At 40.5% G+C, this 25,858-nt stretch overlaps 1 protein-coding gene across 1 annotated transcript in view; it reads right to left on the bottom strand.

The window, feature by feature from the left end:
* MOSMO (modulator of smoothened) overlaps positions 1 to 25,858 on the bottom strand; it is a 69,128-nt gene that overhangs the window by 2,007 nt on the left and 41,263 nt on the right. The window contains exon 2 of the mRNA XM_081554569.1: positions 2,880 to 3,092. Coding sequence (XP_081410695.1) covers positions 2,880 to 3,092 — 213 coding nt within the window. The remainder of the gene's footprint in view (positions 1 to 2,879; positions 3,093 to 25,858) is intronic.

Here is a 25,858-nt window from a genome sequence, read left to right on the forward strand (position 1 = left end):
TAATGACTATATTTAAAGCAGGGTTTAATATTTTACAAGTGTTAAATATTTTCCAAATTGGTTAGGCACAGCTTAATCAAATTTCAAGGAAGCAATGAACACCTGATTGTATCCAACAGTGATTTCTAATCCAAGGAATCAAATCAAGTTATCTATACTTCCTGGGGAGTTTTTAATGCTAGTGTATGAGATTTTTTTTAAGCTCTTGAGACCTGAGAAGTTACTTCAGATCTTAAAATATTGTTAATGCTGAAAATATCTATCAACTTTAGACAACTAAGTTCTGGGTCCTAAAAAAGTCTGTAAAGACATAACTTCATATCCTGTATGGCACAGATTTTCTTGGTGGTGAGGGCCAGATATCAGATGTACTGGCAGACAAGTAAATTAAGGTGGCAAAAGCAAGGACAAGAGTCAGACTTGAAGAAAAAGACACATCTTTTTGTCACTCTTGCCGCTACAGATGAGCCCCTAATGTGTGGCTCTCCTTTGAGCACTTCCTCTGTGTAAACCCATTAGAAAATAATTAGTTTATATTCTTAAGAAAGCTACTGAGAAGTACATTTTCAAAGGCTGAATGGCAACACTGAGGGGAGTCCTACCCCTCTTATGACTGCCACCCCAGTAGACAAGCTAGGGTAACAAAAACAATGCATTTAAGGAAGTTAAGAGAAAGGCTCTACTCTTCCTTAGATGACATCAACTCTAAGATACACTGTTGAGCCAAAAAACCAAGATACAGAATAGTATAAATAGAATAAATATGTATTTATAGAACACTCACACATATACATATATGTTTCTACACATAAAACGCCTCTGGTAGGAAACCCCAGAAACTGGTGAGAATGGTTGCTTCCAGGAAAGGAGTAGTGGATAACTGGGTGACAGGGCCATAAATGAGATTTACTTTTCACTTGGTGACCCTTTCATAGGCTCTGAATTATATCTTATACACATATTATTTTAAGAAGTTAAATTATTTAAACTGAAAAATAAAGGAAAAACATTCTACATTTCAAGGTAGCACATTTAAATACATACAGAAATATCATCTTTTGAAGAGGAATAAAAAACAAGATAATCAAAGTTCTTTCCTTTCATTGAGTCACAAGAATCAATGGCTCATGTGAGTAACTTAGTGCTTTTCTTTGACTCATACTACTTTGCTAAATTACATTTTAGATTTTTGATATTCAGAGCATGGAAAGTGAAACTGTTAGTCGCTCAGTCGTGTCTGGTTCTTTGTGACCCCATGGTCTGTAGCCTCTGTCCATGGAATTTTCCAGGCAACGATACTGGAGTGGGTTGCCATTTCCTCCCCCAGGGGATCTTCCCAATCCAGGGACTGAACCCAAGTCTCCCGCATTGCAGGCAGATTCATTACTGTCTGAGCCATCAAGGAATATGCACTCCCAAATTTTAACTAAATCCTTCAGCATGTTATTTTACTCCTAAAGAGTGAATTCTATCTGGATAAGTAACTGTATCTGTAAGTAAAGATTCTCTTTAAATTTCTCATCAGTACCCTTTAATTTAGTAGCCCCATCTCTGTAACTGCCTCTAGACCCTACCATTTAGAAAACTGTCTCAGGAGGTCTGACCTCAAACAAGATCATCAACTTGTTTTACATTTCTTAACAAGGTTGAAGGAGCATTTTTATGTCAATTGCAACTTGATCTACATTTTAAAATTAAGGGAGAAATAGAGATGAAAATAAAATAACAGATCTGGAAACGTATACATTCTCTGAAGAGAAAGAGCTTCACAGAGAGATAGGGAGAAAATGAGACTCATGAACTAATATCCCTATCCTATGATCTTTAAGAATAAACTGAGTTTTAACATTAATAGGAATACATGGGATTATGCCTACCCCTATAAATTCTACACAACAATATCAAGGGAAAGTAAGCTGTGCTATAATATTTATTTTTTAAAAAACTTAAGAAAACCTGAGATGATTATAAGATACTGAATTAGAAATTAAATCCTGTAGTATTTGGCATAGGTATAGTTATGTTCTTTAGCACAGTGTTTCTTAACAGGCCCTATTGGCATCTGGGGCCAGGTAAGTCTTTGTTGTGGGGCTATTCTGTGCATTTGTACACTTCTTAGCAGCATCCTCGGACTCTGCTCACTACATGCCAGTAGCATCCCCTTAGTTGGGACAATCTAAAATGTTTACAGACTTTGACAAATGTCCCCTGGGGGATAAAACTGGTTTAGAAAGAAGGCAAAATTACAGGAATCTTTCCTTTGTGCATTTTTGCTGCTTTTAGCTTGGGAAAAGCCTGTGTTGTGTTTTGAAATTAAACCAATTTTGCAAAGTACAAGAGAATGTGTAATATATGTTTCATACCCTTGGGCATAACTTAATGGCATAAGAAATGTTGAGAAACAATTGTTAGATAGCCAAATGTGTTGAGTTTTCAATGATCACACAACAACTTACAGTAGGAACTCAAATCAATGATATTAAAAAGCAAATCACCACCTTAAACTAATTTATATTTCTGTATATATTTTTCTAGATTTATCTTTATTTGACAGAAGATACCAATACCTTTAAGAAGAGGAAAAGACTCAGGTTAGTGGTAGCTCTGAGTCACAGGCCTGGAAAATTTATGTCACAGTGTGAGCAAAAATAAAATTCATTAAAATAGCACTTTATACAAAGCAATTAAGGTCTGGATGTCCTGGTCTTGTGGTGAGAATTCTGAAGAGCTGATGGGACTGCGTGGAGTCTATCTGATGGCAGTACGCGAGTGGTGCTCTTTGATGATTAGAAAGTCCTTATTACTGAGACTTGATTATCTTCATAAAAATACCAGTGTGAGTGCCTTCTAGACAAATTTAGTTAGCACAGGTTACTTACTTCCAGTGAATGCTATCCATCGAGCATATTTTGTGGCTTCTCTTCGCCAGTGGGAAGCCACCAACAAACCACAAGTGACAGTCAATGAAATGATTCCCATGATGATAAAAAACAGTGTGGTGACCCACTCTGGGGGAAGCCGAGGTGGGATGCATGTCCGGTCTCGTCCATGGATAGTTTGACACTGTCGCACAAGGCCCACAGTGAGTGCTCCTGGGGAGATGCAAAACATAGGAATATGTTAGTGGGTTTGGCACACCCAGGGAATAGTCCTACTAACACCCCTTAAATCTTATTTCTCTCTGAGTGGGTCATCCAAGCACTTAATTTCACTGAGTCCTACTCTGCAGCATTCTGCTGTAGTCCACTACGTAGAAATATTTCATTTCACATGCAAAGTAAACTTAAACAAACCCCACAAGTCACAGATGGCAATTCATTCAGTCATTTATTACTTTTCTGGGTGCTTGAGTCAAGCACTGTTCTAGGCTCCAGGAAAATAAGTGAACAAGAGAGATGAGGTTTCTGCTCTTGCTGGGCTTATCATTCTAGCAGAAAAAACTGAAGCTTTTCTGTTCCCAGATCTAAGTCTCACTGTATATTGTTTTGACTGAGAAGAAACACACTTTTTAAAAAATTAAAGGCAAACTTGAAATATTTCTAAGTGTAATACGTAAATAAAATTAAATAATGGATTAAATACTAGAACTAATATTATTTTATTCAATGTAAAGGGTCTAAGAATATTACAATATAAGTACTTTTCCATGAAATTCAAGAAAATGCTAAAAAACTAGTAAGTTCACCCCATTTGGTAAGTTCAACAATTTTTGTACAATGTAAAAGTGCTCACATTGCTAAATCATTACCAGCATGCTTCAGCAAAAAAGCGTAATTTTTAATTATTAAAAATTTTAATAATTAGCATCAGTGCTAATTTTTAAAGTACTCCTTCTCCCATTTAAATAAATGAAAGCATTTTTTTTTTTAAACATTAAGTGCCATTTTTAAACAAACATGTTCTCATGCCAAACCCAAGGAACCTCTCTATCAAATTTGGAGTAAATAAATTTACAGAAATCTAGACAAGGAGGATGAAAAAGTAATTACTTTATCCCTTTCCCCACTAAGAAGAACAATTAAAATGTTACTTTTGAGTAAAACTTGCTTGCTTCTCCCTTTAAGAGCAACTGCAAATGGGAAACAGCTGCCAAAAATACAAGAAATTTCTGGAGCCACTGAAGACATAATAGATTTCTGCATCTTTTGTTGGTCTTATTTTCTCACTATGAACAACAACTACAACAAAAAGACATTAACCTCAAAATCATAGCATGTGCCATGAACAAGTTCCTTTGTTGAGGCATTTTAGGAAGCTGCCCTTGGTGGGAGCAGATAGACCAGGGCTGGAGCTGTATATCTATGTGTATATGTGGGGCTGTTGGGCGGGGGGGCGGTGGGGGGGGGCGGTGCTGCTTTCCTGCAACTTGCTTTTGCCATTAGTACATTTTTAGAAATAATCAACGTGTTCAAAGAAAACAAAGAAAAAAACCAGCTCTGCTCTCAAACTTGAGTTGTGGTCTTTTTTTCTCTAAGGCTAACTTTGACTGTAACTTTTCACGAGTGGAAGACAGTAACTCAAATGAGCTGGACTTTTTTTCTCAAATCATCTGATAATTAGGCGTTTCTTGTGATCTCTGAAGAGGTGCAAAGAGCATTATAATTATGGGATCATCTCCAGCAAGGTGGAGTAGATGAGGGGCGGGAGAGGGACAGAAAATGAGCAAACCTTCACAGTAATGCCACACTATTCCTTCTCCTATAGCTGCTGTTTGGAGTGGAGTGAGTTCATAGGCTCAGTTCAAAGTTTTGGACAATGACTAACCCCCCAGATCAGGGACTGAACCTGTGTCTCCTGCTCTGGCAGGCAGATTCTTTACCTCTGAGCCACCAGGGAAGTCCAACCTTTTTAGTATCCTGGTAATTGCTTGAAACCAGAAAAGGGGTGACAATAGGGGTGAGGAGGTACCAGGGAGTTGCCTAATTGTTCTTAAAATGAAACACTAAAAAGTTTTCTTGAAATGGAAATTTAGGGGAGAGGGTGTGTCTTATGATAAGCCATTTTATAGTAATTTGTGAAATAAAGAAGGCATTCACAGCAGTGCTCAAGCACTTCTATCAGGAAATCATTCCTGATCACTCAGCAAAAAACTTCTAACAAATTACCCTCTGTAGTCACTATCTCATTTATAAAAGCTCTAATTACTGTGAGAATAGACAACAGGCAATGAAAGACCCTCTGGAAAAATTCAATATTATGGATTCTAACTACAGTAACAACTTTCTTCATGACTTAAAATATCAATACAAAGACACTTTTATTGGTACCTCTAAACATCCAGCACACTGAAATTTAAATCTGAGAATTCTTCTTTGCTGGTAAATATTTAAGGCTGTAGGTTCAATGCATCTCTCCTTCAAAATATTTCTGAGTATCCTTTTGTTGCCCCTCTTACTTTCCATTTATAGACATGGCAAGCAGGGCTCGAATTTAATTTTCTGCGCCTGTAGATTGTTACGCTTTCTGAGTAGGACTGCTTTTTCCTCCTCTCCTGAGAGGGACACCACACCAAGTGAATACAAAGATAACAAGTAAGAAAATGAACATTATAGCTATCAGTTCAGTTCAGTTGCTCAGTCGTGTGCGACTCTTTGCGACTCCATGGACTGCAGCATGGCAGGCTTCCCTGTCCATCACCAACTCCCAGAGCTTGCTCAAACTCATGACCATAGAGTCCATTGAGATAGCTATACTTCCTAGAAATCAAATGGAGATAACCTGACAGATGTTCAGCTTTAAAAGAGGAGTTATGCTCCTATATTTACAAAAGGCCTTATCACCACAAATCAAGACCAAATATTCAACAGCTACATTCTGGAAGAAAAGAAAGCTAATACTAACAAGAAGGTATACTGTATATAAGAAAATCAATTCACAAATATATTACTGAGTGTCCCTTATGTGCTCACATTTTTGTAGTGGTTTGAGATTACAAAACTAATACTCTGTCACACTTTCAGTTAAAATAGATTTTTTTTTCTTAAATTATGCAAGCTTTAGTACAAACAGTGGTTGGTCAACATTGTTGCTAATATTCATTTTCTTAAGATTCTAGGGCAATATAATTTATATCAGAGTTACATATTTTCCTTAAGCTGTCTGGATGCAGGGAACTGCAAGGGTAATTGTGCTGTTATTGTTGAATTGTGTTGAATATTGTTGAATAGCCGGGGGCCGGGGGCCCGGGGCAGCAGCCTACAGGGCCTAGGCCGGGCAGGGGCCCGGGGGCCCGGGGGCCCGGGGGCGGCGGCCGACAGGGGCTAGGCCGGGCCGGGGGCCGGGGGCCAGGGGCGGCGGCCAACAGGGGCTAGGCCGGGCCGGGGGCCGGGGGCTGGGGGCGGCGGCCTACAGGGAAAACTAGCTAATCTGATCACACGGACCACAGCCTTGTCTATCTCAATGAAATTAAGCCATGCCGTGTGGGGCCACCCAAGACGGATGGGTCATGGTGGAGAGGTCTGACAGATTGTGGTCCACTGGAGAAGGGCATGGCAAACCACTTCAGTATTCTTGCCTTGAGAACCCCATGAACAGTATGAAAAGGCAAAAAGACAGGACACTGAAAGATGAACTCCCCAGATCAGTAGGTGCCCAATATACTAATGGCGATCAGTGGAGAAATAACTCCAGAAAGAATGATGCGATGGAGCCAAAGCAAAAACGATACCCAACTGCAGATGTGACTGGTGACAGATGCAAAGTCCGATGCTGTAAAGAGCAATATTGCATAGGAACCTGGAATGTTAGGTCCATGAATCAAGGCAAATTGGAAGTGGTCAAACAGGAGATGGCAAGAGTGAACGGCGACATTCTAGGAATCAGCAAACTAAGATGGACTGGAATGGGTGACTTTAACTCAGATGACCATTATATCTACTACTGTGGGCAAGAATCCCTTAGAAGAAATGGAGTAGCCATCATGGTCAACAAAAGAGTCCGAAATGCAGTACTTGGATGCAATCTCAAAAACGATAGAATGATCTCTGTTCGTTTCCAAGGCAAACCATTCAATATCATGGTAATCCAAGTCTATGCCCCAACCAGTAATGCCGAAGAAGCTGAAGTTGAATGATTCTATGAAGACCTACAAGACCCTTTAGAACTAACACCCAAAAAAGATGTCCTTTTCATTCTAGGGGACTGGAATGCAAAAGTAGGAAGTCAAGAAACACCTGGCGTAACAGGCAAGTTTGGCCTTGGAGTACAGAATGAAGCAAGGCAAAGGCTAATAAAGAGTTTTGCCACGAGAATGCACTGGTAATAGCAAACACCCTATTCCAACAACACAAGAGAAGACTCTACATGTGGACATCACCAGATGGTCAACACCGAAATCAGATTGATTATATTCTCTGCAGCCAAAGATGGAGAAGCTCTATACAGTCAGCAAAAACAAGACTGGGAGCAGACTGTGGCTCAGATCATGAACTGCTTATTGCCAAATTCAGACTTAAACTGAAGAAAGTAGGGAAAACCACTAGACCATTCAGGTATGACCGAGATCAAATCCCTTATGAGTATACCATGGAAGTGACAAATAGATTTAAGGGTCTAGACCTGATAGACAGAGTGCCTGATGAACTATGGACAGAGGTTCGTGACATTGTACAGGAGACAGGGATCAAGAAAATCCCCATGGAAAAGAAATGCAAAAAAGCAAAATGGCTGTCTGAGGAGGCCTTACAGATAGCTTGGAAGAGAAGAGAAGCAAAAAGCAAAGGAGAAAAGGAAAGATATTCCCATCTGAATGCAGAGTTCCAAAGAATAGCAAGGAGAGATAAGAAAGCCTTCCTCAGCGATCAGTGCAAAGAAATAGAGGAAAACAACAGATTGGGAAAGACTAGAGATCTTTTCAAGAAAATTAGAGATACCAAGGGAACATTTCATGCAAAGATGGGCTCGATAAAGGACAGAAATGGTATGGACCTAACAGAAGCAGAAGATATTAAGAAGAGGTGGCAAGAATACACAGAAGAACTGTACAAAAAAGATCTACATGACCCAGATAATCACGATGGTGTGATCACTCACCTAGAGCCAGACATCCTGGAATGTGAAGTCAAGTGGGCCTTAGAAAGCATCACTACAAACAAAGCTAGTGGAGGTGATGGAATTCCAGTTGAGCTATTTCAAATCCTCAAAGGTGATGCTGTGCAAGTGTTGCACTCGATATGCCAGCAAATTTGGAAAACTCAGCAGTGGCCACAGGACTGGAAGAGGTCAGTTTTTGTTCCAATCCCAAAGAAAAGCAATGCCAAAGAATGCTCAAACTACCGCACAATTGCACTCATCTCACATGCTAGTAAAGTAATGCTCAAAATTCTCCAAGCCAGGCTTCAGCAATACGTGAACCGTGAACTTCCAGATGTTCAAGCTGGTTTTAGAAGAGGCAGAGGAACCAGAGATCAAATTGCCAATATCCGCTGGATCATCGAAAAAGCAAGAGAGTTCCAGAAAAACATCTATTTCTGCTTTATTGACTATGCCAAAGCCTTTGACTGTGTGGATCACAATAAACTGTGGAAAATTCTGAAAGAGATGCGAATACCAGACCATCTGACCTATCTCTTGAGAAACCTGTATGCAGGTCAGGAAGCAACAGTTAGAACTGGACATGGAACAACAGACTGGTTCCAAATAGGAAAAGGAGTACGTCAAGGCTGTATATTGTCACTCTGCTTATTTAACTTATATGCAGAGTACATCATGAGAAATGCTGGGCTGGAAGAAACACAAGCTGGAATCAAGATTGCCAGGAGAAATATCAATAACCTCAGATATGTGGATGACACCACCCTTATGGCAGAAAGTGAAGAAGAACTAAAGAGCCTCTTGATGAAGGTGAAAGAGGAGAGTGAAAAAGTTGGCTTAAAGCTCAAAGTTCAGAAAACTAAGATCATGGCATCTGGTCCCATCACTTCATGGGAAATACATCGGGAAACAGTGGAAACAGTGTCAGACTTTATTTTTTTGGGCTCCAGAATCACTGCTGATGGTGACTGCAGCCATGAAATTAAACGGTGCTTACTCCTTGGAAGGAAGGTTATGGCCAACCTAGATAGCATATTTAAAAGCAGAGACATTACTTTGCCAACAAAAGTCCATCTAGTCAAGGCTATGGTTTTTCCAGTGGTCATGTATGGATGTGAGAGTTGGACTGTGAAGAAAGCTGAGCGCCGCAGAATTGATGCTTTTGAACTGTGGTGTTGGAGAAGACTCTTGAGAGTCCCTTGGACTGCAAGGAGATCCAATCAATCCATCCTAAAAGAGATCAATCCTGGGTGTTCATTGGAAGGTCTGATGTTGAAGCTGAAACTCCAATACTTTGGGCACCTCATGCGAAGGGTTGACTCATTGGAAGAGACCCTAATGCGGGGTAGGATTGGGGGCGGGAGGAGAAGGGGACGACAGAGGATGAGATGGTTGGATGGCATCACTGACTCGATGGACATGGTTTTGGGTAGACTCCGGGAGTTGGTGATGGACAGAGAGGCCTGGTGAGCTGCAATTCATGGGGTCGCAAAGAGTCGGACACAACTGTGCGACTGAACTGAACTGATTGTTGAATGTTGTAAATTTAGGTACTGTGGTACCTGAACTTTCACCAGATCTTTAAATTTCATCTTTTACCTCAAAGTATTATCTCCTACCTGCAGATTCAAATCCACCACTCACACTGACTAGCCAAGATCTTTTACATCCTCCAAATTCTCTGAACACACTTATAGACTGTATCACATAATTGTGCACTTGATTTTTTAAAATAACTTTTATTTATTTATCTATTATTTTTGGCTTTGCTGGGTCTTCATGGCTGTGTGGGTCTTTCTCTAGATGCAGTGTGCAGGCTTCATCACTGTGGTGGCTTCAGGGCACACAGGCTTCAGTAGTTGGCTTCAGCAGTTGCGGGCACGCAGGCTTCAGTAGTTGTGGCTCCTGGACTCTAGGGCACAGGCGCAAGAGTTGCTCCGTGGCATGTGAATCTTCCCAGATCAGGGATTGAACCTGTGTCTCCTGCATTAGCAGGATTCTTTATCAATGAGCCACCAGGGAAGTCCCATGCACTTGATTTTAAGGTAGCTTCTTTTAGACCCAAACAGAAAATGAGGGAACTGAACGTTTTACTTCACTGAAAGCCCTCAGAATGGCCTGCAGCAGTGGGCACAAAGCAGGAATTAATAAACATTTGGTGAAATTAAAAATAAACTAAATTTAAAAATCACACTGCATTAACTAAATTCTCCGATAGAACTCAGTGTGATTTCTTGAAGCACACTAAATTAAGCATAAACTTAGATATTCACTAATTTTTTGTTTTATCCAACAGGTCTTCTGTTTCTTGAAGGGGTCTGTAGTTCCATTTCCCAAACAGCCAATCCATCTTTACCCTGCAGCTGTTTCCTAGGTAACCAGTCTAGCCAAATAAAAGACTTGCACACAACAGGAAAAAGGAAATCAAACCAGGAACCATAGCATGCCATATGTCTCTCAGTATCTCACCTGGGTATCCAAACACAGAAAAAGAAGTCATAATTTTCTGTTAAGTGGGGAGTCTTAACTGAGGAGGCTTTTGACACCCATCATCTATGGATCCAAACACTGCTGAAATGATTTAACACAGCCAGTTTGAGCACGTCTGTTGCTACAATGAGGATGATTATAAGGCATGTCATCACCAAAGTGTAAAAGCTGTGTTACAGAAAATCTGAAACACAGCAGTTGTAAAGCACTAAGGCACACATACCCACCAATCCGTCAGAGCAAGTCGGGTACAATAACTGCTCAATAAACTGGCCATAGATTGGGTTTTCCAATATAGGTTTGAATTTGAACAAAATGGTGAAGTTATTTAACATTTGCTGCTGCCCTCTCCCATCTTCCCCTTGAATTTTCTTCCTACTCGTGTTCTCTTCATCTCATGGGGCTCTCTTTGTTAGTGAAAGGTATTGGGAACGGCCCACCCAATCGCTACCACTAATGTGGACTTCCTACTCTACTTTCTCTCTGGAGATATAAACATCTGATCTTGGCAAGCTAGCCTGCTAGTAACGTAAGTGTATTAATGATTGATAAAAGCTTAACATATTGCCCTTTTCAAGAGCACCTGTTTAAGTAAGGGACAATATTCCAATCGAACTGAAAATTAGAGTTTTATGTTTTAGTGACAGGTTGGCTGAGGAAATTGAGGAGAATCTGGAGGCAGGTGAGAAGAAGCCTGGTAGGGCCCCCAATGTGGGCAGTGATAGACACCTTCCTGTGTAAGTCATACCCTGGCAGCTCATACTTTAAATGAGTAGGGACAGAAGCACAGAAAATAATAGTCCACAGGTAACTTAAAAACTTTACATATTTAATTTTTTCCTCCAGAAGCACTGCTAGTGATGATTATTTTTTATCAGCTGTGATTTCTGTGTTCTGCGTTAAGATGTTGTTGTTTACTTGCAAAGTTGGGTCTGACACTTTGCTGCCCCACGGACTGTAGCCTGCCAGGCAAGAATACTGGAGAGGGTTGCCATTCCCTTCTCCAGGGGATCTTCCCAACCCAGGGATTGAACCTGCATCTCTTGCATTGGTAGGCCAGTTCTTTACCACTGAGCCACCAGGGAAGCCCACCTTTAGAGGTTCAGTTCAGTTCAGTTCATTCACTCAGTCGTGTCCGACTCTTTGCGACCCCATGATTTGCAGCACACCAGGCCTCTCTGTCCATCACCAACTCCTGGAGTCTACCCAAACCCATGTCCATCGAGTCGGCGATGCCATCCAACCGTCTCATCCTCTGTCGTCCCCTTCTCCTCCCGCCCCCAATCCTACCCCGCATTAGGGTCTCTTCCAATGAGTCAACCCCTCACATGAGGTGGCCAAAGTATTGGAGTTTCAGCTTCAACATCAGACCTTCCAATGAACACCCAGGATTGATCTCTTTTAGGATGGACTGACTTGATCTCCTTGCAGTCCAAGGGACTCTCAAGAGTCTTCTCCAACACCACAGTTCAAAAGCATCAATTCTGCGGCGCTCAGCTTTCTTCACAGTCCAACTCTCACATCCATACATGACCACTGGAAAAACCATAGCCTTGACTAGATGGACTTTTGTTGGCAAAGTAATGTCTCTGCTTTTAAATATGCTATCTAGGTTGGCCATAACCTTCCTTCCAAGGAGTAAGCGCCGTTTAATTTCATGGCTGCAGTCACCATCAGCAGTGATTCTGGAGCCCAAAAAAATAAAGTCTGACACTGTTTCCACTGTTTCCCGATGTATTTCCCATGAAGTGATGGGACCAGATGCCATGATCTTAGTTTTCTGAACTTTGAGCTTTAAGCCAACTTTTTCACTCTCCTCTTTCACCTTCATCAAGAGGCTCTTTAGTTCTTCTTCACTTTCTGCCATAAGGGTGGTGTCATCCACATATCTGAGGTTATTGATATTTCTCCTGGCAATCTTGATTCCAGCTTGTGTTTCTTCCAGCCCAGCATTTCTCATGATGTACTCTGCATATAAGTTAAATAAGCAGAGTGACAATATACAGCCTTGACGTACTCCTTTTCCTATTTGGAACCAGTCTGTTGTTCCATGTCCAGTTCTAACTGTTGCTTCCTGACCTGCATACAGGTTTCTCAAGAGATAGGTCAGATGGTCTGGTATTCCCATCTCTTTCAGAATTTTCCTTTAGAGGTGGGTACTTATAAATAGTGAACTGGACAAAAAGAGTGAACAGGTAAAACAAGGAACCTAATGAACCATACAAGGGCAGTGTCTGAAAACCCTAGTAACATAATATTTAGGTTTATTAGGCCAGTCACCAGTGTCTGCTATAGTAACAGTGTCCCTTCCTGTTACTTCCACCTGTTCTTACACCTCCCTGGCACTTCCTGTCACTGGCTGCTATTTTCTTGGCATCCATCACTCTCCAATCATCTTCACTTCTTCCCTTATCCAGCCTAGAGTCCTTGATTCATCATATTACCACCTAACTTCTATCCTTTCACTGCACCCACCTGACAAAAACCATAACCCTGATTCAATGTAAGTTTTGCCCTCCTTGCACTTACCTCTAGGATGCTGATGCTCAGAGAGGAGGGGTGCCACTGTAATTTCCTATTGAGAAACCATCACTATCTCAGGACCATTACTATCTAGAAACAAATTAGATTTCCCTAATTCACCACTTCCCCATTCTCTCCTGTGCCCATTCCAAGTCTGCTGCACTCTATATGAGAACGACCCACCACCCCCTGTCACTTCAGTAGATGCCTTCATCTGTTACTTTTCAGAAAAGATAGGAGCCATCATACAGCAACTCCTTAACTGTTCACCATCAAAACTTACGAATTTATCTGCATATATTTGTTCTTTCATCTTATTGATTTTTCTACCTTTGTTTTAGATCCTATTCCCTCTTACATTCTCTGGGAGCTTGCCCAACATTATTTTCTTTCTCTTCTGGATTGCAAAAGTCTCCCCTAACTTTTTTTTTAGACCTGTTTACTTTTTATTTTTTGGCTGCACCACCTGGTGTGTGGGATCCTAATTCCCTGACCAGGGATGAAACCCATGCCCCTTGAATTAGACATGGAGAGCATTAACCACTGGACAGCCAGGGAAGCCCCCCAAGTCTCCTCTATTATAAAACAAGAGCACCCCATCATGTCAAGTCATCCTTTGGTCTCAACATGCCTGTGTTTCTGTCTGCTCTGCCTAGCATCCTTTGTCCCTGTGCCTGGTCAAGAGTTCCTGTCTCCACTTCCCTGAGTCTTGTTCACTCTTTAATCTACTGTAGCTTCTTGGCTTTTACCCCAACCACCCCACTGGCACAGCTCTTGCCAGGCTCATTCATTCCACACTGCTGACTTTGACGGATATTTCTAAGTCCTTTTAATATTTTAGCAGCATCTGATATAACTTTATTTCCTCTGGTTTTAGTGACTCCATATTCTATTTATTTTCCTCTTGCCTCTTTGGTTTTTCTTTCTCTTTTTCACAGGCACTTTTTTTCTCTGCCATGGTGTTTTTTTAGGGATCTTTGTTGGATCTTGTTTTTCTTCTACACACTGTTTCCTCTAAGTCCAAGTGGCTTACAAAAGTCTGGATAATATTGCTTCTTTTTTCCTTTTTCATATTTGGTGCTCAAGTTCTTAAGTTAATTCTTAAATCATCTCTAACACACACGAGCGCACCAGGCTTTCATATATGTTGTTCCCTCTGCTTACACTACTCTTTCAAACTCCTCCAGGTACTACCTACAATTCAAAATTCCAGGCACAGCTTAAAAGTCACTTCTGAGAAGTCTTCCTCGACAAGCTCTTACACTCCCGTTCTGGGCTGATCGCTCCTCTATGCTTCCATGGCCCCAATCATAGCATTGTAACTGTTTCTTTATTGAGCTTGAGGGAAATCCTAAATTTATAGCCAGTAGGTCAGAAATGCCCCCTCACCCCAAACTTATGGCAGTGTCTGAATTAGGGGTAATCTTGTGGAAGATAGAGCCCTTAATCTGTGGGATCTGTGCTAACTCTAGGTGGCTACTGTCAGAATTGAAGTGTATTACAGTGTACTCGGGAGTTAGAATACATACATTTACACAATAACTTGTATATGAATGTCCAAAGCATTAATCATAATAACAAGGAAAGTAGAAACAACCAAATGTCCATCAACTGATAAACAAAAATCCATAGATTCAGAAGTTTTTTTAAAAAGTACTAACACAAGCTACATGTATGAACCCTATGTTAAGTAAACAACAACAAAAAAGCCAGACACAAAAGGCATGGGTTATTATTCCATGTATATGAAACATAACGAACAGGTAGATCCACAGAGACCATTAGTTGCTGCCAGGGGATAGGGGAGGAGAAATTGGGAAGTTCGGGGTTTCTTTTTCCTGGGCTGATGCCAATACTCTGGAACTAGACATTGGCAATGACTGCACAGCGTTATGAATATACTAAAAATCACTGAATTGTGCACTTTAAAATGATGGATTTTATCTCAAACAAAACCCAACAGATCAGATTTACCAACTTAATTTCAACAGTATACCAAAATTTTTGCCCCAATATCCCTCTATTCCCTCCCTTTCTTTTGTACTTATTGTCATGTAAATTACATCTTTATACATTATAAGCCCATCAACACAGTTTTAATATTATTACCCTATTTTAAAGAGAAAAAGAGGACTTCCCTGGTAGCTCAGTGGTAAAAGAATCTGCCTGCCAATGCAGGGGACACGGGTTCAATCCCTGGTCCAGGAAGATCCCACATGCTGCAGAGCAACTAAGCTTGTACACCACAACTACTGAAGTCCAAAAGCCTAGAGCCTGTGCTCCACAACAAGAGAAGCCACCGCAATGCAAAGCCTGCACACTCCAACTAGAGAATAGGCCCCCACTTGCTGCAACTGAAGAAGGCCCACACAAAGCAATGAAGACCCAGCACAGCCTAAATAAATAAATAAACCTTTTAAAGAGGAAAGGATTACTAGCCAAAAGACATTTATACTGACTTTTATATTTACCTTTGTAGTTACTTTTACTGATGGATTTCTTCAAGTGGATTCAAAACAGTGCCTCATGCCCTTTTATTTCAATTTGAACACTCCCCTCAGTATTTCTTACAGATCACGTCTGTTTGTGATGAATTTTCTCAGTTTTTACTTATCTTAGAATATCTTGATTTCTCCTTTGTTTCTGAAGGATAGTTTTGTGGAATTTTAAGTTGACAGTCTGTTTCTTGCAGCATTTTGAACATGTCATCCCACTGCTCTCTGGCCTCATGGTTTCTGATGAGAAGTCAGTTGCTAATGGTTTTGAGGATCCCTTGTACATGAGGATTCACTTTTTTCCTGCTGTTTTCAAGATGCTCTTCATGTCTTTGGTTTTGGACTGTTTGACTATGATGTAGCTAGGTGTGAATTACTTTGAGTCCACCCTGCTTGGAATTTCTTGAGATTCTTCAATGTGGAGATTAAAGTTTTTCATTAAACTTGGAGATATTTTGGTCATTATTTCTTCAAATATTCTTTAAGCCCCTTCTCTGTTCCCCTTCTGAGATCCGTTATGTATGTGCTAGAATACAGTATTCCCCCCTTAACCACAGTTTTGCTCTCCAATTTGTTACCTGCACTCGACCACTGTCCAAAAATATTAAACGGAAAATTCCAGAAATAAACAACTCTAAACTAAATGAAATTGATTCTAAATAAAATTGTTCAAATTTTGGGGGGTCACAAAGAGTCGGACATGACTGAGCGACTGAACAACAAAACTAAATAAAACAATTAGTTTTAAATTGTGAGCTGTTTTGAGTAGCATGATGAAATCTTGTACCATCTGTCTCTGACCCACCTAGGACATGAATCATCTCATTGTCCAGTGGGTACACACTGTATGGGCTACCGCCTGTTAGTCACTTGTTGTTCAGTCACTAAGTCATGTCTAACTCTTTGTGACTCCATGGACTGCAACATGCTGGGCTTCCCTGTCCTTCATTGTCTCCCAGAGCTTGCTCAAATTCATGTCCAGTAAGTTGATGGATCCACGTCGATGATGCCATCCAACCATCTCATCCTCTGTTGCCCCCTTTTCCTGCTTTCCCAGCATCAGGGTCTTTTCCCATGAGACGGCTCTTTGTATCAGGTAGCCAAAGTACTAAAGTAGCCAAAGTACTGGAGCTTCAGCATCAGCATCAGTCCTTCCAATGAATATTCCGGGTTGATCTGCTTTGGGATTTTTGGTCATGTAAGTTATCCAACGGACTGTCGAGTATCCCAGTGCTTGTGTTCAGGAATCCTTATTTGACTTAATAATGGCCCCAAAGTACAAGACTAGTGATGCTGGCAATTAGGCTATGCCAAAGTGAAACCACAAAGAGCTTCTTTTATGTGAAAGGTGACAGTTTTCAGCAAGAAAAAAAATTGTATGCTGAGACTGCTAAGATCTATAGTAAGAATGAATCTTCTATCTGTGAACTGTGAAGATGGAAAAAGAAATTCATGCTATTTTTGCTGTTGTACCTCAAATTGCATAAGTTATGGCCATAGTGTGTTAAGTACTTAGCTAAGATGGAAAAGGCATTAAACTTGTAGGTAGAAGACATGCCAATTGATGGCAATGTGTTACATCAGAAAGCACTGAGTCTATAGGAAAACATCAGCCAAGGATTCCCTAAAACAAATGATACCAAGCCATTTACTGCCAGCAAAGGATGATTACATAGCTTCAGGAATAGGTCTGGGCGGAAGAATATAAAAACTACTAAAGAAGTTATACCTGTGAATGAAGAATCCACTGCCACATTCCTGGCAGTGTTCAAGTTAAAGACAGAGATCACATTCACATAACTTTTATTCAATATATTGTTATAATTGTTCTCTTCATTTTAGCTCTTGTTTCTAAGCTCTTCAGTTCAGTTCAGTTGCTCAGTCATGTCCGACTCTTTGTGATCCCATGAACAGCTCTTATTAGGCCTTATTTATAAATTAAACTTTATCACAGGTATTTATGTATAGGAAAAAACAGTACAGAGGGTTGAGTACTACCTGCAGTTTCCAGCATTCACTGGGGGTCTTGGAACACACCCTCTCATAAGGGGGATAAGGCAGGAACTACTGCATTTCCCTTACTGAAGTATAAGAGCTCTTTAAATATTAAAGAAATTAGCTATTTATCTGCGATTCGAGCTACAGATATTTTACCCCAGATATTCTGAGAACTCCTGCTTTTTTCTAGAGATAGATTTACCTTCAAAACTTGCTTCTAGTCAAAGAGATGATCAGACCTAAAGAGTAACATCTGGTCCTATCACTTCATGGGAAATGGATGGGGAAACAGTGGAAATAGTGGCTGACTTTATTTTTCTGGGCTCCAAAATCACTGCAGATGGTGACTGCAGCCATGAAATTAAAAGACGCTTACTCCTTGGAAGGAAAGTTATGACCAACCTAGATAGCATATTAAAAAGCTGAGACATTACTTTGCCAACAAAGGTCCGTCTAGTCAAGGCTATGGTTTTTCCAGTGGTCATGTATGGATGTGAGAGTTGGACTGTGAAGAGAGCTGAGCGCCAAAGAATTGATGCTTTTGAACTGTGGTGTTAGAGAAGACTCTTGAGAGTCCCTGGACTGCAAGGAGATCCAACCAGTCCATCCTATAGGAGATCAGTCCTGAGCGTTCATTGGAAGGTCTGATGTTGAAGCTGAAACTCCAATACTTTGGCCACCTCATGCGAAGAATTGACTCATTGGAAAAGACTCTGATGCTGGGAAGGATTGGGGGCAGGAGGAGAAGGGGATGACAGAGGATGAGATGGCTGGGTGGCATCACCAACTCGATGGACATGAGTTTGGGTGAACTCTGGGAGTTGGTGATGGACAGAGAGGCCTGGCGTACTGTGATTCATGGGGTCACAAAGAGTCGGACACGACTGAGTGACTGAACTGAACTGAACTGAAAGAGTAACATTCAATTACACTTGGCAAGAAAGGTGTTTCTTAAATCCTGGAATTATTTTCTTTTGGAGTTTAATATTTTAAATCACCACATAAAACCTCTGGTGCTAGAGATATAGTGAAGTATGCTATTTAAAGACCACAAGGCAGACTAGAGGAACACAAGCAGAACCCAAGTCAATTCACTTCACTTACTCTAGCTTAAGAGAGGAATTCCTTTTAACTTTCAAAATTAAAGTGTTTGAAAATACTTCCACAGAGTGCTTTCTTTCCAAAGTAAACTCTCCAGCCACAAAACAGTTGTAAACAACCTCAATCAATAAAACAGAATCAAATAACCTCAACAGATCAAATATACATGATGGCAGTAGAAATCCATGGAAATAATGGATTAAAAATTAGAAGAACTAACTTTTTAGAAAGTTAGAAAATAATTTTCTAACTAGAAAAGAATTAAGATAGATTCCTATTAATAGCCTATATCAAAATAAGATAGCAGAAATATGAAAGTTAAAACCATAAAAAAAGAAAAAAGAAAACAGGGCTTCCCTGGTGGCTCAGTGGTAAAGAATACACCTGCCAACGTAAGAGACATGAGTTCAATCCCTGGTTCGGGAAGATCTCACGTGCCCTGGAGCAACTAAGCCTGTGTGCCACAACTACTGAGCCTGTCCTCTGGAGCCCAGGAGCCACAAATCCTGAGCCCACATGCTGCAACTACTGAAGCCCACGTGTCCTAGAGTCTGCATTCAACAAGAAGAAATGCCACAGCAATGAGAAGCAACCACAACAAAAAGCAGATCCTGCTCACTACAACTAGTGAAATGCCCACGCAGCAGTGAAGACCCAGCACAACCAAAAATAAATAAATAAATAAAATTATCTTTAGAAAAGGAAAATATTCTAGTTGACCGTGTGGTCTTAGGAATGGAGAAGACCCTTCAACTATATATGCAAAGTCAGATTCTATAAAGAAAAAGATCATGATTGTAAATTGAAAGTAAGCAATAACCACTGTGCAATACATATGAAGGGGTAATATTCTTTATAGCGAGTCCTTTCAAATCAATGTGAAATCGAACATCAAAATTGAAAAACGGACAAAGGATATGAATAAGCAACTCATATAAGATGACATACAGGATATCTAAAGTATATATACTTTAAAGTTCATGCTTTGCAGTAATCAAAGAAATGCAGACCAAAACAATATTTCTATTTTTTGGCTACAGCAAAAATAAAAAATATTTAAAAAAACACAAAACACCAGATTGAGGAGGTGAAGTAAGATATTCTCCAATAAGATAAATTTCTAAACGTATTCTTCAGGGCAATTTGGCAGCACATATTAAAACCTTCAAAAATATATTCATATCTTCTGATCTAATACATACAAGAATTTAGAATATGGTAAATGTGGCATTTCAAAATATCAGGAAAAAAAATGTGCCAGTCAATGAATAGCACTGGGGCAACTGCCCATTATTGGGGGGAAAAAATAAAGCTAAATATTTAAAATTATGGATAAAAATAAGTTCAAAATGTTATATAAAGCTAAATATAAAAAAACCCAAACAAACCCCAAAACTATAACCCTGAAAAGACTTTAAGAAAAAAAAAGGCACAAAACCCTCAGCTCATAAAGAAAAAAAGAGATAAACAAAACTTTAGGGACTTCCCACCACCACTGGTGGTGCAGTGGTTAAGAATCTGCTTTGCAACGTAGAGGACACGGGTTTGATTCCTGGTCATGGAACAAGATTCCACATGCTGCAGAGCAAACAAGCCTGCGTGTGGCAACTACTGAGCCCAAGCGCCACAACTAGAGAGTCTGTTCGCCATCAATGAAAGATCCCACATGGCACAACCAAGACCTAACAGAGCCAAATAAATAAATATTTCAAAAAACCTTTAAACTTCTTTATGACAAAATAAACCATAAATAATAATGAAAAATAAATCTGAAAACCAAAGTGAGGCTGGGAGAAAATATTTGCAACTATATAACAGTTTAATATTTGGAATATATGAAAAAGTACCAGAAATTAATGAGGAAAAATTAAATACTTCAAGTATACAAACAGAAGAGTGGCCAATAAGATGGAAAGATGTTGAGGGAATTCCCTGGCAGTCTGTTGGCTGGGACTCTGAGCTTTCACTGCGGAAGGCCTAGGTTTTATCCCTGGTAGGGGAACTGAGATCCCACATGACTTCGGCATGGCTAGGAAAAAAATGCTCAACTTCATAATAAACAAACACAAATTAAGACAAAAATACCATGTTTTGGCCATTAAATTGGTAAAAACTAAGAAAATTTGTATTATCCAGTACTGGAAAAGGTATGGGGAAGTGAATACTATTTTACACACTGTCGGGATGGTGGGAAGAAAACTGGTACAGTCTTTTGGGAGACCAATTTGAAATAATAACAGCAACCACATCAGTTAATGCTTATGTAGTACATGTCCCAGGTACTATTCCAAGTGCTTAAGATAAACTAGCTCATTTCATCTCTTTGTAATACTATGTGTGTGTTAGTCGCTCAGTTGTGTCTGACTCTTTGCAACCCCATGGACTATAACCTCTGTCCATGGAATTCTCCAGATAAGGATATTGGAGTGAGTAGCCATTCCCTCCTCCAGGGGATTTTCCTAACCCAGGGATAGAATCCAGGTCTCCCATATTGCAAGCAGATACTTTACCATCTGAGCCACCAGATCTGAGTCCCTATAATACTATGAGTAAGTACTATTATTTCTCCAGCTTATAGATGAAAAAACTGAGCCACAGAGATGTTGCGTAAAATCATACACAAAGATGCTGACCTAGGAAGTTTGGCTCTAGACTCTGTTATTATCCACTATGCTATATTATAGGGCTTCCCGGGTGGCTCAGTAGAGAATCTGCCTGCCAATGCAGGAGATGTGAGTTCGATCCCTGGGTCGAGAAGATCCCCTGAAAAAGGAAATGGCAACCCACTCTACTATTCTTGCCTGGGAAATCCCATGATGAGAGGAGCCTGGCAGGCTACAGTCCATGAGGTTGCAAAACAGTTGGATGCGACTGAGTGACTGAACAACAAAATGCTATATTATACAGCAGTAGCAGCCTTGGAAATACACTCATCAGGCTTCCCTTGAAGACACCTTGAAATTTAACTCCAAAATGCAGTTAGCCTACAGCTGTGAGTACCTTTTAAGATTCATTCATTTTTCAAGATCAAGCCTTCCCCCCCACCCAAGACAGCCTCTGGTCAATGATGGAGCATGAAGAAGTTCGAGGGCCTAGCCATTGCTGCCCAACACAGCACTCCTCCTCTAAAAGGTAATCTTTACTTCACAGTGTCCCACTGAGCTGGCTGACTCTGATAGATCTGCATCATCCTCTGACCGCTTTCTCTCACCTTTCGTGCCTGCCCCCTTGTTTTTCACAGGCACTGACTCTCTAATACTATTTGCACTTCTAATTCCTTCTCAGTTGTCAGCTTCCCAGAGGACCCACCTGATACAATTGCCTTTCTAGCAAAATTTTAAGCAAAGTTGCCTTTTACCCAGCAGTTTAATTTTTACATAGGTAATCTTCCCAGCTATCTGTAAGGCCTCCTCAGACAGCCATTTTGCTTTTTTGCATTTCTTTTCCATGGGGATTTTCTTGATCCCTGTCTCCTGTACAATGTCATGAACCTCTGTCCATAATTCATTAGGCACTCTGTCTATCAGGTATAGACCCTTAAATCTATTTGTCACTTCCACGGTATACTCATAAGGGATTTGATCTAGGTCATACCTGAATGGACTAGTGGTTTTCCCTACTTTCTTCAATTTAAGTCTGAATTTGGCAATAAGCAGTTCATGATCCGAGCCACAGTCTTCTCCCGGTCTTGTTTTTGCTGACTGTATAGAGCTTCTCCATCTTTGGCTGCAGAGAATATAATCAATCTGATTTCGGTGTTGACCATCTGGTGATGTCCACGTGTAGTCTTCTCTTGTGTTGTTGGAATAGGGTGTTTGCTATTACCAGTGCGTTCTCGTGGCAAAACTCTATTAGCCTTTGCCCTGATTCATTCTATACTCCAAGGCCAAACTTGCCTGTTACGCCAGGTGTTTCTTGACTTCCTACTTTTGCATTCCAGTCCCCTATAATGAAAAGGACATCTTTTTTGGGTGTTAGTTCTAGAAGGTCTTGTAGGTCTTCATAGAACCGTTCAACTTCAGCTTCTTCGGCTTAAAGCTCAACGTTCAGAAAACTAAGATCATGGCATCTGGTCCCATCACTTCATGGGAAATACATCGGGAAACAGTGGAAACAGTGTCAGACTTTATTTTTTTGGGCTCCAGAATCACTGCTGATGGTGACTGCAGCCATGAAATTAAATGGCGCTTACTCCTTGGAAGGAAGGTTATGGCCAACCTAGATAGCATATTTAAAAGCAGAGACATTACTTTGCCAACAAAAGTCCATCTAGTCAAGGCTATGGTTTTTCCAGTGGTCATGTATGGATGTGAGAGTTGGACTGTGAAGAAAGCTGAGTGCCGAAGAATTGATGCTTTTGAACTGTGGTGTTGGAGAAGACTCTTGAGAGTCCCTTGGACTGCAAGGAGATCCAATCAATCCATCCTAAAAGAGATCAATCCTGGGTGTTCATTGGAAGGTCTGATGTTGAAGCTGAAACTCCAATACTTTGGCCACCTCATGAGAAGGGTTGACTCATTGGAAAAGACCCTAATGCTGGGTAGGACTAGGGGCGGGAGGAGAAGGGGACGACAGAGGATGAGATGGTTGCATGGCATCACCGACTCGATGGACATGGGTTTGGGTAGACTCCGGGAGTTGGTGATGGACAGAGAGGCCTGGTGTGCTGCAATTCATGGGGTCGCAAAGAGTCGGACATGACTGAGCGACTGAACTGAACTGAACTGAATCCAGAGAAAATTCCACATATATAAAGAAAAAGGTACAGATATTCACTGCATTATTATTTATAATAGTGAAAGAAACCTAAACACTGATAGATAGAGGAATGGTTAAATTAATTATAGTACACACACTATGGAATACTGAAAAGAATGGGATAGGTCTGTGCATACTAATGTGGAAAGATTTCTTAAGACATCATGAGAAAAAAGCAAACCATAGAACAAAATGTATCATGAGATTCATTTATTTAAAAATGCACATTTCTGTAAGTACACATATACGTAGATGCACAGGAAACTGAGTAACCACTGTTACTTCTGGAAAGGAAAGATGGAGTGGGGTGGGGTAGGAAAGTTAGATATGAGCAAGAAAACCTGTATTTTCTTTTTTTTTTGGCCATGCCGAATGGTTTGCAGGATTTGAGTTCCCGCCCTCAGGGATTGAACCTGGGCCCCAGCAGTGAAAGTACCGAGTCCTAACCATTGGACTGCCAAGGAATTCCCTCAGCTTTCATTTTAAAATTTAAAATGCATTCATATACAGTTGATCCTCATTATTTGTGGATTTCACACTTGCAAATATGCTCACTCACTAAAATTTATTTGTAACCCTCAAACCAACAGCTGAGGCACTTTAGTGGGCATCCAAAGACAACAGCATGTGCGCAGGATGGCAAAAAAACTGAGTCACCTGACATACACATTTTCAGTTGAAGTCAAACCAGGTGATGCTCTGCCTTGTTTCAGCTCTCATATGGAAACAAGTGTCCTTTCCATGGTCTCTTTATGCCATGTTTTCACATTTGTGAGGTTTTTATTGGTGATTTTACTGTTCACTTTTAAATTCTTTTGGCTGTGCTTCAGGGCATGTAGGATCTTAGTTCCTCAACCAGGGATCAAATTGACACACCCTACATTGGAACTGCAGTCCTAACCACGGGACCGACAGGGAAGTCCGGAATTTGCTGTCTAAAATGGCCCCCAAGTATAATGCCGAAGTGCTGCCTAGCACAGGAAGGCTGTGCTGTGACTTTCAGAGAAAATACATGTGTCAGATACACTCCATTCAGACATGAGTTATAGTGCTGTTGGCACTATATTATTATACACTATTAGTAGTGTATAATATTAATATATCATTGATTTATTAAATCCTTAAGGGGCCTTTTGGAGAAGCAATGGCACCCCACTCCAGTACTCTTGCCTGGAAAACTCCATGGATGGAGGAGCCTGGTAGGCTGCAGTCCATGGGGTCTCAAAGAGTCGGACACGACTGAGCGACTTCACTTTCGCTTTTCACTTTCATGCATTGGAGAAGGAAATGGCAACCCACTCCAGTGTTCTTGCCTGGAGAATCCCAGGGATGGCAAAGCCTGGTGGGCTGCCGTCTATGGGGTCGCACAGAGTTGGAAACGACTGAAGCGACTTAGCAGCAGCAGCAGTAAGGGGTCTTTAAACAGAAACACAAAACTAGGTTATGTATTGATTGGTTGATGAAATGTGACCATAGGCTCACAGTAACCTAACCCTTAGGGACAATAATCCACTATTTACTAATCCAGTGTTTGCAGTGACTTTATAGAACATAACTACCAGATGAGAATCATATCAAAGTTAAAAAAAAAAAAGGCATAGGAGTTATGTTAAACAGAGTCCATTAAAAATAGAGAAATACAGGGTCAAGTGTCCTTTTACCTCTCCTATACACTCAAATTCCACATCTCTGACCTTCCTACTTTTCATGTAGTAATGACAAAGCTGTCTGGACTTTTCTAAACTTAAGTTTTTCTTCACAAGGCCCCAAACAAAAGAATTAAAGAAACCAGAACAAATTACTATTGAAACCCTAGGTTCATTCAAAAAGACTGAAGATTTTACTATGAAAATGACATCTTGGTCAGCTTGAACCTGAATCAATATATTAGTCACTAGCCACATTTGGTTATTAAGAACTTGAAATATGTCTATCATAACAGTTTTTAAACACTAATCAAAAATCTTTTTAAATTTAAGAAATGCAGAGAGCAGACAAATTTTTATTTTCAGGATCCAATACCTATTCATTTTTGTTGTTGTTCAGTCACTAAGTCATGTCTGACTCTTTGGGACTCAGTGGACTACAGCATGCCATGCCCCTGTCTTCCACTATCTTCTGGAGTTTGCTCAAATTCATGTCCATTGAGGCAGTGAAGCTATTTAACCATCTCATCCTCTGCCGCCCCCTTTTCCTTTTGCCTTCAATCTTTCCCAGCATCAGGGTCTTTTCCAGTGAGTCAGCTTTTCGCATCAGGTCACCAAAGTATTGGAGCTGCAGCTTTAGCATCAGTCCTTCCAATGAATATTCAGAGTTGATGTCCTTTAGGATTGACTGGTTTGATCTCCTTGCCGTCCAAAGGAGTCCCAAGAGTCTTCTCCAGCATCACAATTCAAAAACATCAATTCTTTGGCACTCAGCCTTCTTTACGGTCTAACTCTCACAACCATACATGACTACTG

The sequence above is a fragment of the Giraffa tippelskirchi genome, chromosome 13 (genome assembly GCF_054371585.1).
Source record: "Giraffa tippelskirchi isolate mGirTip1 chromosome 13, T2T-mGirTip1v1.2.pri, whole genome shotgun sequence".
Lineage (NCBI taxonomy): Eukaryota > Metazoa > Chordata > Mammalia > Artiodactyla > Giraffidae > Giraffa > Giraffa tippelskirchi.